Source organism: Dysidea avara, chromosome 6, assembly GCF_963678975.1.
Source record: "Dysidea avara chromosome 6, odDysAvar1.4, whole genome shotgun sequence".
NCBI lineage: Eukaryota > Metazoa > Porifera > Demospongiae > Dictyoceratida > Dysideidae > Dysidea > Dysidea avara.
In genome coordinates, this window is record NC_089277.1 from 26357680 (window position 1) to 26376447 (window position 18768).

At 37.6% G+C, this 18768-nt stretch overlaps 1 protein-coding gene across 2 annotated transcripts in view; it reads left to right on the forward strand.

Annotated features, from left to right (window-relative positions):
• Positions 1-15652, forward strand: part of LOC136257204 (trichohyalin-like) — a 73226-nt gene extending 57574 nt beyond the window's left edge. For both annotated transcript variants that reach the window (XM_066050279.1, XM_066050278.1), the window contains exon 13: positions 15197-15652. In XM_066050279.1, the coding sequence (XP_065906351.1) occupies positions 15197-15481 (285 nt within the window). In that variant the 3' untranslated portion in view covers positions 15482-15652. The remainder of the gene's footprint in view (positions 1-15196) is intronic.
• The last annotated feature ends 3116 nt before the right edge of the window (positions 15653-18768 follow it).

Genomic DNA, 18768 nt, shown 5'->3' on the forward strand with positions numbered 1-18768 from the left:
TTGGCACCAAGAGTGATCAGAAAGAATACATTGCATGATACGACTATGACAAGTGCGAAGATTATGGTCAAATTGACAAAGAAAAGGCCTCAGGATAGAGAGTGGTACAGTTCGGAGTAAGTGAATAATTTTACAGCTACTGAGGCAACTACGTAAGAGATGGAGTTCTACTTGAGGGTCATCTAACATAGCCAGTTTATCCTGAGATACAGCCACCTTATCCAAACAAGAAGAAAGAAACTCCTTTAAGAGGTTATCATCACCCCAAAGTGGAGAACCCAATAGTTCCAAGCCAGTAACCCACTTAATATCGGAAGGAAATTCAGAGAAGGAGGGGTCACCTGAAGACCAAAACAACTCACATTTGGACAGATTCAAATGAAGCCCAAAATCAGGTCCATGAAATGCGAAGAGAGACAAAAGGGAAAGTAAAGAGGACCGTGTGCCCACAAATGTACCATCATCAAGGTACCAAAGATTTAGCTTAACAAGGTCACGAAGGTGAACAGCATCAATAAATTGTAGAATAACAAGAGAAAATAATAGGGGCCTAGAGGATCACCCTGTTACACTCCAGAGGAAGCTAAAACTCTTCTGCTACCAAAGCGTAGCTCAGCTGGCTGAGAATAACACCACTTCACCCAGGCACTAATCTCTGGAAAATCCTCAGATACAAGAATAAAAAGGCAAAGCGATCACATTCATTAAAAGCATTTTCATATCCACTTTCAACAAAGCCAAGGAATCATCACCACCATGAAGAGAAACAAAGTGATGAGTGACATGGATGGCACTTTCCAAACCTCCAGGAATGCCAACACCAACTTGTCCATAGGGTAAAAATATGTGGGGGAGAGAGGGGCGGACTGCTAGCAGCAAAGACGACTTACCAACGAACGTAGGACCTCGCCAACAGCAATAGGGCGATCACTTCTACCTTTCTTAAGCAGGGCAGTTAAATGAGCACCACACAACCATGGAGCTAAGCAGGAGGGCCCCTTACCAGATAAAAGATGGTTCATGAGGCAAGTAAGAGAGAGCAGACACTCCCTGGCGGCAGGAGTGGTACTGCCAGCAACTGCATCAAGTAGGTGCTGGACCCGAAGTTTGGAAGCCCCAGGACTAGTACCCTTTGGAAATCCACGTAAACAGGATAAAACCATTGATTCGTCCACAGTAAAGGAAGAAATAGAATTCAGATCATTAACTTCAGGACATGGAGAAGAGGGGTGGTGCTTAAGCCATGCATCACGCTACCGCAAATCGACACCTTGAGCTGCTAGCAAAAAGAAATGGGACACAAAAGAGAACAAAGATAAGTCCATGATGCATGCATTGTACGTTCTGCGGTATGCCAAAAGGCACGTATCGGGATGAAGAGACGTCGAATAGTGAAAAAATCAAGCCCATAGCCTTAGCCGTTATCGAGTTACCCTTGCCTGAAGGAATCAGGCAGGCAGGCAGGCGGGCGGGCGGGCGGGCGGGCAGGCAGGCAGGCAGTTAGTGAGTAGAAAATTCCATTGAATATATATTTTTAAATTTCATAACAATTTATTGGAAGTCTTTAGGATCATACTGAAGGAACATTTGGGCTTGGTTATACCTAACCAATACTGCCAAGGTTCCAGGATGGAGTTGTGAAGCTGGTTTTAGGGTGAAATATTTGGCTAGGAAAACCCAAACCTCCATGATCCCTAACGTACAGTACTACCATGCTGTATGATAATATAGAAAATAAATTACAGGTGCTTGAATAAGATGGTTAAATGTACTTATGAATGTAGTCTGGTATGGAGACCATCATTTTCCCCATAAAACAAATCCATTTCCGGGTAAGTTACGTCATATAGGTCCTTTCTATGAACAGGGAAAACGAGAAAGCTGTTGATAGTGAACCGCAAGTGAACTAATGCTCATATCCTCTTGAGAGTTCTGGCAAGATTTTCAAACTCTGCTTTCTTTTGGGGAGTATGACGATGCCTAAGTCTTTGCTATTAGTACGTACCTTTCTTTATCATGAAACCATATGATACAGGACCACAATTCTGAGTATAACATCACCAAACTTCTGTATGATTAATTTTGTCTGCTAAGTTTTGTTTTCTATATTTTAGTAAACTCTTAACGATGAACACTTTTACCATGGGTAAATCTGGTGAACAGGGTTTAACAAAATAAACACTGGTAAAGTAGGGTAAACACTGGTATGCATGCCTGTTTACCCAATATTTTCTTCTACATTTCATCCTATATAATGTCATCAAGACACATGGTAGTGTGTCATGCAGCCAAGACAGCCGGAGTGCCACACTGTGAGTATATTGACAGGCAGAAAAAAAACCATCTTTTTCAAGCATGCGTAGCTCTATGGCTTTCCCCTTCTCCAAAGCACACGATTTTTGCATTATAGCTGTCCACCAGGTAGGGTAGACCACACAGCAAATTTGATTAAATTCGCAACAGTCATTTCCGAGATATTGGCATTCAAAGTTTCAATTAGTTTCAATTTTTTTTCTCATGCTATACGGGGGACTACAGGTAAGGTTGGACGGTATTGAAATTTTCAATATCACGATATTGGTCAACTTAATATCACGGTTATTGCAGTTATCACGATATCAAGGCACTACTAATGAGACCTGTAGTACATAATACAAAAGCACTAAAAATCACATCATATAAACCTCACAGCTATAGTGACTAGGGCTGGGACTATAATTAATCATAGATATTATAATATCTATGCTATGGGATTGCCTGGGAGAAAAAGAAAACAAATCATGAATGACTATTGTATATAGCTTTGATTAACTAACAATTTGTAAAGACTTACACATGTGAGACTACACTGCTGTATCCACAAGCCACAGTCATGCTGCAACCAGCTGGTATGCTACACGTGTATCACTTGTATTCTGCACATGTATCACTTGTATTCTAACAAATTAGTGCATCGTTTCTCGTAGCAGGGTGTGTTTGCTAGTACAAGGAGGCTGAAAAACTGATTGATTAGTACATTATGGCATTGTTAACACATGTAAGGAACAAGAAAACAACTGCATTTCTGCTTTATCGCAATAACCATTTATACTAGTATGATGGTTTTTCTGAAACCAGGTGGTATCGGTTATTGTCAGCTGTAATATCGTCTTATTACTGCTATACCGGTATACCGCCCAACCCTAGCTATAGGGGCTTCGATTTATTTTCGCACACTTTGCAAAAATTGCTATAAAACGTAAAATGCATAACTCAATTGCCTTGATCTTTGAAGAGCATACAAAAGTAAATTCACGTACCAAGTTTGCTGTGAATCTGATGAATATGCATACAGTTATATGTGTTTTTTGCATACAAGGTCAAACTTCTGTCACAGCTATAGAGAAAACCGAGTATGGGAATAACTTGAAAATTGGTGTGTACATAGGCTGATCAAAGTAGCACTGCCTTTTGATAGTTTGCTGCAAAGTTATAAAGATAAAACCAAACAAGTATAACATTGCGGAATCAAGATACTCTAATAGAGCGACCACTGCCAGGTTAAAGAGGTGCAAAAAAATAATATTGAAAAAACTTACCAGAGTTTGAATCAGGGGCTTCCATACCTAATACCCGCATCCTTAACCACTGAACCATGGCTGATCACCTCACTTAATTTCTGTTTTATAAATGAAAAATTTAGCTTAAATCTGCTTATAAATAAACATCAAAATTGCATAGATCTACTGATAGAAGTACTAGAACATTCTATGTGCGTTCCATTAGAAGTACTCAAAAATGTGCACTCTATTAGAATATTACAATAATAATGAATACATTTATAATCCATCTTCAACAATCATTTGTGCCCGTATAGAAAAGAAGAATTGTGAGTAAAACAAACCCCAAAGTCAGCCATAGACTGGTTTTGGGGCCTTATAAAGTACAAAAAAAAGTGAGATCCACACAAAACAGCCAAGCTGTGAACAATGGTGTGGTCGTAAAAACCTGGTGACAAAAAGTTGTGAAATGAAAGGTGGTGGCCAAGAAATGGCTTCAATGAAGTCAATGCTAATTTTTTTTGAAATAATGGCTCATTGTTATATAATTTAATAGCACTAACATCGTTGCAGCCATTTCTTGGCCGCCATCTTTATTTCATAGCTTTTCTCATCCAGGCTTTTAAGGGTTCACTATTTTTACACAGCTTGGCTGTTTGATGGTTAGGCTTGTGGGAATTATGCTCCAAATTTCCATCATTATTCTATTCCGAATTTCTCTTAAAATATCATCATTATGCTCAGTTTTATTCATTTTATGCTTCTGATTCTATCATCATTCCCCAATACAATTACTTATTAAACTCCATTTAGATACAGCAAAACAGTCAAAAAATGCAAAACAGTACAAGTCTAGCAAAACACAGCACACAATAATTTTACATAACTGTGTAAAATTTTGTTGTTCTATAGGTGGACTTTAACGGCTGTTATACTGCTGCATTAATGACACCTCTACATAGTCCTGTGATGATTTTTGTTGCTGGGAGTTAAAAGAAGACTTCAACAACGAAAAAACTCGCTCAGAAGCTGCTGATGATGGCTGCACAAGCAATACCTTGTGGGCAGCAGCTGCCCAGCAAGGTAAATCTGACTCATTTCGATGCCACCACTGGAGAATGTCAATTGCTGGATCCAGATCAACGACTTTGGCTAGATAAGAAGGGAGCTCCTGTTTAAGTCCATTCAGGACTGTCTGTGAATCTAAAAATGGAAATGCTTTAACAGAATTGATAGCCTCAGTATCAGGTTGAATGTCTTTCATCTGCTGTGGAGAAAAATATCTGGCAGCTTTAAATGCCAAAAGTGTGTCTTTCAGCTTGGAATCAAAAATTTTGTTAAAGTAATCGAGTCCAGGTTGCACACATGCTGTTGCGTAGTGGATGATATTTTGGAGTAAAGCTTGATTGGTGCTTGTGGACCCTCTTGAGTGCAATGGACGGAAAACTACTTGCAGCAAACTCTTATCACTGCTACTACACGATCTCCGAGCAACAGCGTTGACATTAGGAGTATGTCCTGCATGAATTGCAGCCCTGACTGTTTCAATTTTTTCATAGGCTTCCATAACTAAAGGACCATCTCCTTCAAGTGAATAAGTAGCAGTCACAAATGTCTTGCCCCAGTCCATTATAGCAGCAAGCTCCACTTCAAGCTGGACTTTTTTTTGAGGATCGGTAAAGAAGGTCAGCAACTTTCCAGTTGTGGTAGCAGAACCAACATCATCACGTCGTAAAAAGGGTAAAACATCCCCGAATTGTACTGATACTTGTTCAATTACTTCCCAACGGCTCCACCAGCGAGTAGGACTAAAAGTTGCCATTGACTTTCCTGTTTGTTCAAGTCACAGAAACCTTGTTTTAGGGCTATGTGAAAACAGGCTAATCCAACTTGTGATAAAGTCAGAAAGATTCGGAGTATTAAAATGCTCTCCTACACGGTCAATAGTATGAGAAAAACAGCCAATGCTTAAAAGGTTGGGATAAACAACTTTGAGAGTGCGAACGGCTGTTTCATTTACAGCTGCCCTGTCTTTCATTGCAGCTAACAGAAGTTGTGTTGAGATACCATAATTCACTGATAGAACTGAAATTAGTTCTCTAGCTAGTTCCTCACCAGTAACACTCTTCACTAACATTTGAAGACGAACTAGCCGTTGTACAATCTTCCATTCAGAATTTACATAACGAATGACAATAGCCAATGCTTCCCCTAAGCGCGTAGTGCCATCAAAAATAACTGATACATCTTTACCATTGATTTCTTCTCGAATTCTTTCAAATTCTTGCTTATGAATGAAAGGGATCAAGTCATGCATGTTCCTTCTATCTGTGAGACGATATCCAGTCTCCTCAAAAAGCTCTCTAAACACCTCCACCTTGTTAAGAGGAACTCCAGCACGAAGGAATGCTGAAACAACTTTTACACGAAATACCTGTGTGCTCTGTGCTATTTTCTCACTAACCAAATGTGTTTCTTCATTGTAGTCAGTTATTTTGTTTGCAATATCCCTCTCCCTTGCTTCTTTCCTCTTTAGCCGTTCCCTACCCTCTTTGTGTTTCTGTGATTTTAAGTGATTTGTAAGACTTGAACTTTTTAAGCTCAACTCTTCTCTACATGCTGTACAAAACAACTTGCCATGTGAAACACTAAGGCTCTCATTAGGATATTTCCTTACACGATCTTGTGGCTTGACACCTTTTGGCTCAGAATTAACAGATGAAGAAGGCTTAGTCTTCTTGTGTTTTCCGGGATTGCACTGCAGTTTTCTTTTTCTTGTTAGATCAGATGGTCTAGGAGCTCTAAGAACATTTAATAAACTTGGTGCACTAGTTGAACTCATAGAACTACTCATTTCGCCTTCAGTAATACTCTCACTACCTGTCCTTAACCTAAGTACCTGAATTCAGTGACATTAATTGTGCTTTTGAAGTCAAAAATTCTATTTTGTGCAATTAAATTTAAAATAAATAAATAATGCAACCACAGATGTGTATTAAATGCATTAATAGACTTCTGTATCCTACAGCATACTATATTGGTTTCTTCATTGCTGCTTTTTGACTTGTAGTTAGCATCAGCAGGGCTTGGATACTCAACTAGAGAATGCAGAATACAATGAAGTGTCAGCAAACTAGCTACATACATGTATATATAGCTAGTGACCAGCCTTAGAAGGTGACTGCATTAATGGTGGTATGAAGGTAACTTGGTACCAAAAAAAAAAAAAAAATTAAATAAAATAAAATACGGTAATCATAAATTGTATGCAGAAAAGCAGCCAGGTGCATATTAGAACTTTGCATAGCAGTTTCACCGTGTTGTGTCAGCTTCTTGCACACCATACCCTTGAGTCTTATAATAGTCACAAAGAAAAGTCCATTTTATTGTTATTAAAGGAAACTTCAACCTATACAATCGCAATAGGAATCATTCCAAAACATGGTGCTTGTTCCAATGTGTACATGATACAGTGTCTTCGTTATATATCTGTAGTTCTATGGTTAAGATGTGCTCCACAATTTTGCTAGGCAATTGGCATGGGACACACCATTGTGTTGTTAGTTGCATGTTAGTTTGCTTATGTGTTATGTCTTCCTAATATTTATATCCAAGGTGGCGGCCAAGAAATGGCTGTGATGGTAGGTTAATGGTAAAAATTTTAATAACGACAATTCAGGTGAATTTTTGTGCTGCTTGGTCTTGGCAAAAAATTCACCTAAATTGCCGTTATTAAAATTTTTACCATTAACCTGCCATCACAGCCATTTCTTGGCCGCCACCTTGGATTTCACATCTTTTTTCACCATAGCCTTTTTGAGGGTCGCACACTTTTTTTACAGCTTTGCTGTTTTGGATTAGATTTCACTTCTTTTTGTATTTGTATACCCCAAAGCCAACCTATGGCCTGCTTTGGGACTTTTTAAACCTATCTTTTTTTCTTTACCACAGGAAGAAGAAAAGATGAAGCAGATGTACCTTAAATATTTCTGATTTTATCAGTAAATGTACAAATTATATATATAATACGTATATTTAATACAGAACTGTCCATGGTGGTTTCTGTGTAACTGAACACTCTTCAAGGTAACTTCTTCTAGCTGATCTCTCTACAGGGTGATTTGTTTGTAGCTGAACTATCAACAAGGTAACTTCTTCTAGCTGTTCTCTCTACAGGGTGATTTATTTGTAGCTGGATTCTGTACAGGTGATTTTTTTGCTGCTGAACTCTGTACAGAATGGTTTCTTTGTAGCTGAACTCTCTACAAGGTAACTTCTTCTAACTGATCTCTATACAGAGAGGTTTGTAGCTGAACTATCTAGATGATGGTTTCTTTGTAGCTGAACTCTCTACAAGGTAATTTCTTCTAGCTGAACTCTCTACATGGTGGTTTCTTTGTAGCTGAACTCTCTACAAGATAACTTCTTCTAACTGATCTTTCTACAGGGCAATTTGTTTGTGGCAGAATTTTCTACAGGGTGATTTCTTTGCAGCCGAACTCTCTACATGGTGGTTTCTTTTTACTGTAGCTGAACTCTCTACAAGGTAATTTCTTCTAGCTGATCTCTCTACAGGGTGATTTGTTTGTAGCTGAATTCTATACAGGTGATTTGTTTGCAGCTGAGCTCTTTACAGAATGGTTTCTTTGTAGCTGAACTCTCTACAAGGTAACTTCTTCTAACTGAACTCTCTACAGGGAGATTTGTTTGCAGCTGAACTCTCTTCATGATGGTTTCTTTGTAGCTGAACTCTCTACAAAGTAACTTCTTCTAGTTGAACTCCCTACATCGTGGTTTCTTTGTAGCTGAACTCTCTACAAGGTGACTTCTTCTAGCTGATCTTTCTACAGGGTGATTTGTTTGTAGCTGATTTTTCTACAGGGTGATTTGTTTGCAGCTGAACTCTCTATACGGTGGTTTCTTTGTAGCTGAACTCTCTACAAGGTGACTTCTTCTAGCTGATCTCTCTATAGGGTGATTTGTTTGTAGCTGAACTCTCTTTATGATGGTTTCTTTGTAGCTGAACTTTCTACAAGGTAACTTCTTCTAACTGAACTCTCTACAGGGAGATTTGTTTGCAGCTGAACTCTCTTCATGATGATTTCTTTGTAGCTGAACTCTCTACAAGGTAACTTCTTCTGGCTGAACTCCCTACATGGTGGTTTCTTTGTAGCTCAACTCTCTACAGGTGATTTGTTTGCAGCTGAACTCTCCACATGATGGTTTCTTTAAATTTGTAGCTGAACTCTCTACAAGGTAACTTCTGGCTGATCTTTCTATAGGGTGATTTGTTTGTAGTGGAATTCTGTAAAGGTGATTTTTTTTGCAGCTAAGCTCTTTACAGAATGGTTTCTTTGTAGCTGAACTCTTTACAAGGTAACTTCTTCTAGCTGATGTCTCTACAAGGTCACTAGTTTGTAAACGAATTCTCTACATGGTGGTTTCTTTGTAACTGAACTCTCTACAAGGAAACTTCTCCTAGCTGATCTCTTTACAGGGAGATTTGTTTGTAGCTGAACTCTCTACAGGTGATTTGTTTGCAGCTGAGTTCTTTACAGAATGGTTTCTATGTAGCTGAACTCTTTACAAGGTAACTTCTTCTAGCTGATGTCTCTATAGGGTCACTAGTTTGTAAATGAATTCTCTACATGGTGGTTTCTATGTAACTGAACTCTCTACGAGGTAACTTCTTCTAGCTGATCTTTCTATAGGGTGACTTGTTTGTAGTGGAATTCTGTACAGGTGATTTTTTTTGCAGCTGAGCTCTTTACAGAATAGTTTCTTTGTAGCTGAACTCTTTACAAGGTAACTTCTTCTAGCTGATGTCTCTACAGGGTCACTAATTTGTAAACGAATTCTCTACATGGTGGTTTCTTTGTAACTGAACTCTCTACAAGGAAACTTCTCCTAGCTGATTTCTCTACAGGGAGGTTTGTTTGTAGCTGAACTCTCTACAGGTGATTTGTTTGCAGCTGAACTCTCTACATGATGGTTTTTTTGTAGCTGAATTCTCTACAAGGTAACTTCTTCTAGGTGATCTCTCTACAGGGCGATTTGTTTGTAGCTGAACTCTCTACATTGTGGTTTCTTTGTAGCTGAACTCTAAAAGGTGATTTCTTCTAGCTGAATTATCTCTTTCTATAGTTGCATGAATTCCCTACAAGGTAACTTCTTCTAGCTGATCTCTCTACAGGGTGAATTGTTTGTGGCTGATCTCTCTACAGGGTGACTTGTTTGTAGCTGATCTCTATACAGGTTACTTGTTTCTAGCTGATCTCTTGAATTCTCTTCGGGTGACTGCTCTATTAGGATGACTGCTCTATTAGAGTATCTCGATCTCGCTCTTGCTACACCAAGTTGGATTTCGTGTTATAACTCCGTGGCTTTAAGTCTGATTCTTCTACACCATTGAAGAGCCTTTCTAAGATGATAACTCCATCTGTACAGCGATTTTCAAAGCATTACCCCAAGCGGTTTACCTGGTAGGCGTGGCAAGCAGTCGTTTTTTTATTAGCTAATTTCAATTGCATAATTGTTACACACTGTTGGTTTTTTCATTGTATCTTCCTGGTTTTTAGCTCGATTTCTTTCAAACCACAAAAGGTTTGAGGTTCAATAGTTAACCTATTCGCCCACCAATTTTCAGCTTCTTCCCATACACGGTTTACCCTGTAGGCGTGACAACATATTGGTGTTATGTTTCGTGAATAATCGCTCATAACTCTTTGCCTGTTTATCGTATTCCAGCCAAAGATGATACAGAGATGCGCCTTTATACCCCCCTTCTGTGTGCCAAATTTCAAGGCAATCGGATATGGCGTTCGCGTTTTATAGCAGTTTTTGTAAGTGTGCGAAAAGAGGAAGAAAAATAAGAAGAAAAAAAAACCCAAGAAACTAAGCCAATTTTTGAAGTCACATATCTCGGGAGCGCTTGAAGCGATTTCGCTGAAATTTGGAATGTGGAGTGCTGAAGGTGGAGGGAGTGTCCACAGCAAAATTCGTCTCGTTTTATCAAGGCAGCACAGAGCTACGGAGGTGCGAAAATTGCGTTTTCTTTCTTCCTGTCAATATACTCACGGGTGTTACGCGCTGGCTTCTTGGGCCGCACGACACACTACCGTGTGTCTTGATTGTCACATTTGCTTGATATGTATGTCATCACCATTGCTTGTTTGTATACCAACGTATGTCACTTCCACTGCTTGTTTCGTATGTTACCGTGGCTCGGTTTGCACATCATCTTCTGCATGTTGCAAGCATAGCTTATCGTGCATATTACTAGATGTTGTCACCATCAAATTTCTGCACACTGCATGGTCTAAATTAAATAAATAACCTTGATGCTTGGGGGGGTAGATCACAATATATGTGTGTATATATATATATATATATATATATATATAATATATTGTGACCTACCTATGGCCTCTATTGTAAAGAGTTTAGGACAGAGACGCTTCTCTGCTCTAAACTCTTTCATTACCCAAGCATCAATAATCCAAAAGTACTTCCTACTTTGGCCCCGCTGGAATTACATAACCTTGCGTAGGCCATACACCATGGCAGATGAGGCCCCTAGCACTTACCAAACCCCTCCTCAATCAATGGATTGCTGGAGGTGAAGAATGAAGATCTGAGGAACAGACCACATAAGTAGGTGAGTGGTAGCGTAACTAAACATTAAGTGATTTGTAAGACTTGAACTTTTTAAGCTCAATTCTTCTCTACATGCTGTACAAAACAACTTGCCATGTGAAACACTAAGGCTCTCATTAGGATATTTCCTTACACGATCTTGCGGCTTGACACCTTTTGGCTCAGAGTTAACAGATGAAGAAGGCTTAGTCTTCTTGCGTTTTCCGGGATTGCACTGCAGTTTTCTTTTTCTTGTTAGATCAGATGGTCTAGGAGCTCTAAGAACATTTAATAAACTTGGTGCACTAGTTGAACTCATAGAACTACTCATTTCGCCTTCAGTAATACTCTCACTACCTGTCCTTAACCCAGCATGGGACATAGGTTCGCCTTGACCTTGATCCTGGTCACATTCCAGCTGTTCAATATCGCTATCAGTGTCTTGGTCGCTTACATCTTCTGAACCACTAAGGTTCACTGCATCTAGCACAGTGCTAGAAGATAACGTCGATAATCCAGACGTTTGTTGTTGCTTTTCCGCTGGTGTAGCCATAGCACATGTTACCACACAAACTCTTATGTATTCAGGCGGATACTCACGTGATTCACGTAGGGTTTGACGTGGCATTGCGAGGAAGATGTTATTCGCAATGTAAGTAACTATAGTGTGTTGTTTTCTGTTACTTGGTTTGTCTGGTGTTGGCTAACTGTGCATATTATTCGCGCATTATTCTCGTTTATTCGTAATATTCCCAAATTATTCTGGAATAATTCCGGAATAGCATCTGCAATCAAAATTCCCAAAATTATTCCCGCATAATTCCCGCATGCCTATTGATGGTATAATAAACTTGTTCATCCCATAAAATGGCAAGTTGTAGTGATCTTCTATTAGGGTAATTTTTAACATATGTGATCGTCTCAGCAAAAACTCTACTTATTCGCACAAACATGTATTGTGAGAAAAACATAATTAAAAAAAAAAATTGTAATACTGTGCATGCCACAAAGAAAAAAATATGCAAGTTTTTATCTGGCCATTTAAAGACTCTAGTTGATTACACAATCTTATTTGCCTGCTAATAAAGAGCTCGAAAATCTTTGTTTTGTTTTTATAGCCCAAATGGTATGTGTGTCACGTGCGCTTGTTTATGATGTGGTAAACATAAACAAGATTGTCATGATTTCTTCAACTAATACCCATATGTGTAAGCAACTACAGGGCTAACACTATACCTTGGTGGATCTGCTAATACATGGTGAACACTTTAAACCAAATTCCAACATTGTAGACTGAAGTTATGGCTGCGAATGTACATAAGCACCTGTAGTTTATAATTATTTTCAGTATAAGCTGTCCAAATCGATTGTCTTCGTGGAGTCTGTTATGTCAAAATTTTTGTCAAAATTGAGGCACGACGGATTAAAACACCAAATTTGGTACAGTGATTCCTTAGGATCTATAAAGTGATTTCAGAAGGGGTGCCACCATGAACTCACCCTACACCCCTTTGTACGGAAAGCTAACTTTGACAGTCTGCGAAATTAATACTCATTACATTACTATTTGAATAGCTTGTTTTCCTAACCACATTCCCAAAGGATAATAGTTCCTGTTCCTGAATTAGTAGTCCATAATAGTTTATTAAGTATTACTGTATATCTCCATGTGAAAGATACATGTCATAAACCAAAACAATAAGTTTTACAATCACTAAAATGTAAACATGGCCATTCATGAAGGTTTTTCACAATAATAGCTATGTAGTTACTTATTTTCTGTGAAAAAAATGTCCATGTTTCCACTACACTGGCTGAGTACTGTACACCTTACACCAGTTTCCTGGATACTTGACCTCCTGAGGTTGTAAATAGGTTCAACCCTTATAATAATAATGTACGGATAACTATAGCCAGAATTTTGCTATACCTAGCTATACATTTGTACAATTCTATTTGCTAACAAAATGTGCTTACTTTGCTGTTCTGTTATTGAAATCCTTTAAAGAGATGACAAAATCAAGGCAGTGGTCTCACCTTTACATGATTTTTTCCATCTCTTTAAAGAATTTCAATAGAAGAACACTAATATACAGTATATGCGCATTTTGTTAGCAAATAGAATTGTGCAAATGTATGGCTACATGGCTATAGCAAAACTCTGGCTATTGTTATAAGCACATATAAGGTTTACAATCTCGGAGGTCAATAGCCGTAGAGTTCAAGTATCCAGGAAACTGGTGTTCTGTGTACAGTAATCAGCCAGCTAATTTAATGGAAACATGGATATTATAAAAAGGTGTTCATGGTGGCACCCCTTCTAAAATCCCTTTGTACATCTTGAGGGATCACTGTACCCAATTTAGTGCTTTATTCCGCCATGTCACGATCAAATCCATAAAGAACTAGACTATCTTGCTCTTCCTACTGTCTTGAACTATAATTCCAACCACAGAAGGCTGGAACTTTGGTGATCCATTCCTTGGACACTGCAGATAATGCTGGAAAGATTTTAAATTAAAATGTGCAATGCATACACGTGCCAAAAAATTCAGCAAAACATGAACACACTACACCTATTTTATATCTGTAATGTTATTAGTTTTATTGCTTCTTGGCTGATTATTCTCACCTCGTAGAAATAGGATTGAGATACTCTAATACAGCAGTCAGGAAAGGCTGAAATACTCTAATGAAACAACCAATTCTAGAGCATAATCTTGAGCATAATTTTGAGCATAGCAGGCTGGATTTTAAGCACTACTCAAAAGCATACTGGAAGCTAAATTGGCTCAAGTCTAACTGTAATATTCAACGGTGTGGACCTACATATTAAGTTGTTGGTGCATTAGAACTTTTGTCACAATGATTGTTATTATTCATATGCTATATATAAGAAACATGCAACCTACAGTAAATGTGTATTATTACATTATTAGTGTATAGTAGTTAACATGCATTTGTAGGCATTTATCATACTGCTAAAACTATGTACATTACTATCTCAAGCTTGCAGTCGGACTTATTTAAGGATTTCTTGTGTACTGCATGTCTAAAGATAATAAGAAATGCAGTTAAAATTACATCATAAATAATAAATAAATAATAATTAATGTTTGAGAAAACTACGAAGCCTAGAGACACAAACTAACCGGGGATTGATTTGCCTGTGAATGAAGGCACAAACGTATAATCGTTGTGTCTGTTCGTGCTGATGACTTAAACATACATGTAATTCTATATAACACCCAGTACCACACCCATGCTTTATTTTCAGATTTTGCAAAGGAAAAGATTAGCAAACCACTGCGAGTAATTGCAGGAGAGCCAGAAACCACTTTACTCGAGACTACAAGTATGTTTTAATGTTTCTATATAAGCTGTTTTCATGGTGCACAGTTAGTTCCAAGTCGCCATGCCAGGTGCTAGTGGACATGCTCCATGTGATGAACAAGGTTAAGGATATGTTTTCATGTTAACATGATTGTTTGTTGTATATTTGTATCATTTTGTATACCTCTGTTCATCCTTTACCTGGCTTCAGCTAGCTGAATTATTTCCATCTCCAGTGTTCAGTGCTAATAATACATTGTTGCATAAAGTTCTACAAGTGCATCTCCTGTATGTTGTACAGTGTTGTATTATGCATCATTATGCCATTGCCACACCATTGATGTACTGGCACTCAGCTACCAGTAGTTTTGCATTGAGCCTGGCAGGGCATTGTGTGGAGAACACCAACACAGCTGCAAGCAATGAAACTTAAAAATCAATTAAAATTCAGTATCAAGAGTACCAGGTCCTCACGATTGTTATTACATAATTTATGTATACTGTATGTGCTACTGTGTATGTGCATCTTTTCCATCCACACACACACTGCACTGTTTGTACATGCCCCATTTGTAGATTGTCCCATTGGTGGCTGTACTTGGTTGTATGTGCCCCGGGCCTAGTAACATCAGTAATAACAAGTTATTATATGGACGTTTTAACAAAGCTATGTGATGATTTTGCTGCAGGAATTCTGCGACATCAACAACAACATTTTCTATGGCTTATATGCTGTTGTTGTACATTTGGGATGTTCACTCAAAAGTGGCCACTACATAGCCTATGTTCGCAGAAGGCCAGAAAGGAAACCTGGGCACCCAGCTGGTAAAGGAGTTTATGATCAGAGAGTTGCCCATGATGGGAAGTGGTACTGCACAAGTGACACAACGATCTCAGAGTGTAATGGAGGATTTGATGATGTTAAAAATTGTGAAGCATACCTACTATTCTATGAACTTTTACCTAAAATATGAAAAGTTTGTTGTTTGCTAGGCCATATTCCTTTTTACATAAGCATTGGTGAACTTTAAGGTTATTTGCTGCAATAGATATGGTAGCTGCTGTGTGTATCATATTACTTTTGCTAGTGCAAATGTAGTTTTTTTGTATTTACAGATAATGCAATACTGTTTAAATAGTTTCAAGCAGTGCGCAAAATAACATCCAACCACCAGACAATTCTGGCCAATTACACCAGTTGTCGGGCCAAAATTGAATTTGACCAGAAATATGTTCCTTTCAAATTGAAGTGTAGGCTGTAGCTAAGCAAGGAGGGAGACCAGACATAAGTAGCTGAGTCATACAAGACTTGTGACGTGTTTACACAGTGACATCAAGTTGTTGTTAAACAAATGCTCTAACATGCCTTCACGGGTAATAGATTTGGATACAACAGACGTCAAACTTAATCTAAGAAACAGCTTGAACTCAAAAACTCAGCTCATTCCATTCCAGAGTTATGATCAGTAATTTTTTATTAGTCATAAACTTCTATGAATTTATCCACCTTTGGGGACTAAATTAAAGTCACATTATAATAGAATTTCATGGCTAATACAGACGATCATGTTTTATATATTGACTCCAAGTTGTTTCTTTCAACAAGACCTTTAATTTGCAATTAAAACCATGTTTAATGGTGTAAAATAAAGCCTCAGGGAGATTAAAACAAAATAATGGAGTTTGCAATGTACAAATAGACATAAAGGTCAAATATATGTGCGATGGCCAAAAATGGATGTCATTGGGAGCACAGTCTGTGTGCCAAGTTTGATGCTTTTCTCACAAAGTGCACAATTTGATCATCACCATAATTTTATGAGCTATTATTATATGCCGCTCTGCTAGTTAAACTCGTCTGGCACAACATAGTAACCTGTTAAACACCTAATGTCATAATTTACCTTGGGCATGGCTTGTGGTTATCACAAACCATCAACACATGTGTTTAATTGCATACAAAAGCTCATTGATGATTGGACAGAGATTTTGGACAGACAGAATTCAGTAGATGTTTTATACCTTGACTTCAAGAAGGCTTTTGACTCTGTAACTAATGAAAGGTTACTCAAAAAGATTTATGCATGCATATGGTTTGAGAGGTGATCTGTTTAATTGGATACAAGACTTTAATAGGATACAAACAAAGGGTTTCTGTGAATAGTTCATTGTCTGGTTGGAGTGAAGTAATACCTCAGGAATCAATCGCTTCTTTGTTATTTTCATCAATGATCTGCCATCATTATTTATGAATAAAGTTCTTCAGTTTTTATTTGCAGACGACACAAAAATTTATTCCAGCATTAGTCACACTAACCCAATATCCTCTCTGAAAGAAGATATTAACACTTGTGTTGAATGTTCAGCAATGTGGCAGTTGCACATGCCTTTCAACATTTCTAAATGTAAAATATATTATAAGCCAGTTTAATCCAAGATATTGGGTGAATATAGTTGAGGTAAATGAGCAAAAGGATTTAGGGGTGTTAATTGTAGTCTCAAGTTTCATAGTTAGTGTTTGGTTTGGCAGTGGTTAACAAAGTTAATAGACTTCTTGGCCTTATCAGATTAAACATACCTTTTTTGAATATTTCTGCAGATTTGTTTACATGTCTATAAAAATCATTTGTATGTCCTATTTTGGAATATAGTAACTTGGTTTGGCCAATGACCTTAAACAGCATCCAAAAATTAGAAAAAAATTCAGTGAAAGCCACTAGAATGATCAAATCTATGAGACATCGTGACTATGAGGAACGATTGAAAGTGCTTAATTTATATCACTACATTACAAAGGTGACATGATTGCTGTCTATAATATGCCACGCAGCAAGTATAATTTATACAGATTGTTCTGACTTTTTACTTTTTCACCAATATACCCATACCAGAGGTCACACATTTAAGCTATTTAAATCTTTTTCAAGAACAGATATACCAGGAAATACTTTTTTACAAGAAGAGTTGTTGAACCATAGCATCAGTTGATAATTTTAAGAAATTGACAATTATTCATCAATTCATCTAACGCTATTACAATATTAGGCCAGGCAAACTTGATTAATTGTTTCGCATCCCTTTTTACCTCACCACCTCTAATTTCATTATTGCTGTTATCAATCACGTGCACACATTTTGATGCTAAGAAGGCTGGCTATCATTTTACAGCACAGCAAATGTCACTTGCATTTCAGAAACAGTGACAAAACGTAAGTACTAGTTCTTAAAGGGCTTTAGCAAACCTATATAATAACAAACAGCTTATTCTAGAGTATTTTCTTTAATAATGAAAAATGACCTCCCGCCCATATCATCGCTGTATGGAAATCTGAATTTTTGTGGATGAGAAACAAGTAATCAAGTTTGACTGGCCTTATTATGATTACAAGTAATCAAGTTTACTTGTACTTTTTACCTGTTGATCAGGTGATCAATTGACCTGTAATAAATAATAAAAATTAATATCTTTAATTTGGATGATGATTAGCTGAGCTGATTACTGAATAGCTGCATGAAACATGATGATGGGTGTGTTTAGTACCGTGTAACATCATCAAGCACCACATCAGGCACTTTAAAATTTTGTAATCACTATACACAATTTCTCATGCATATAATCAATAAATGGATTCACAAAGCAGTGTAAAAAGTAACTGTAAGAATACAAAGATCATCATCAAAATATATAAAAACAAAAGAGTAACCAAGGGTTATTAAAAAAAATCAACATGTTACACCATTCTAGATGGAGCATGTCAAACCCAACACCTGAAATTAATTGTCTCCACACAGATCTCTATTCAATGAGGCATAATATTTTATTGCCCTTGTGATTGCGTGTGCCCAAGGACTCACTTATCATTGTGCTATACTTATTTTCCCAAAGCTTCTCTCACATTTCATTACTAGTAATTTTAGTGCTTAATTTTTGTATCCATTGTGTCTGAATAGAGATCTGTGTGGAGACAATTAATTTCAGGTGTTGGGTTTGACATGCTCCATCTAGAATGGTGTAACATGTTGATCACGAGTAAGTGTGGCAAAGACAGAAAAATAACTAGTTCAAAAACAGTTTATGTAACACAAAATAGAATGAAAGTGCCTCAAAGTGGTTGATGTTCAAGACTTTCCCATAGTGGACAATCTCACCTTGAATATATATTCTTCTTGAAAAAGTGCAGGTTGATAACTGTTCTCATTTTGCATAATTATAGTTGACACAGTTCTGAAACAGTGATGGTAGATTAATGATGGCTATAGG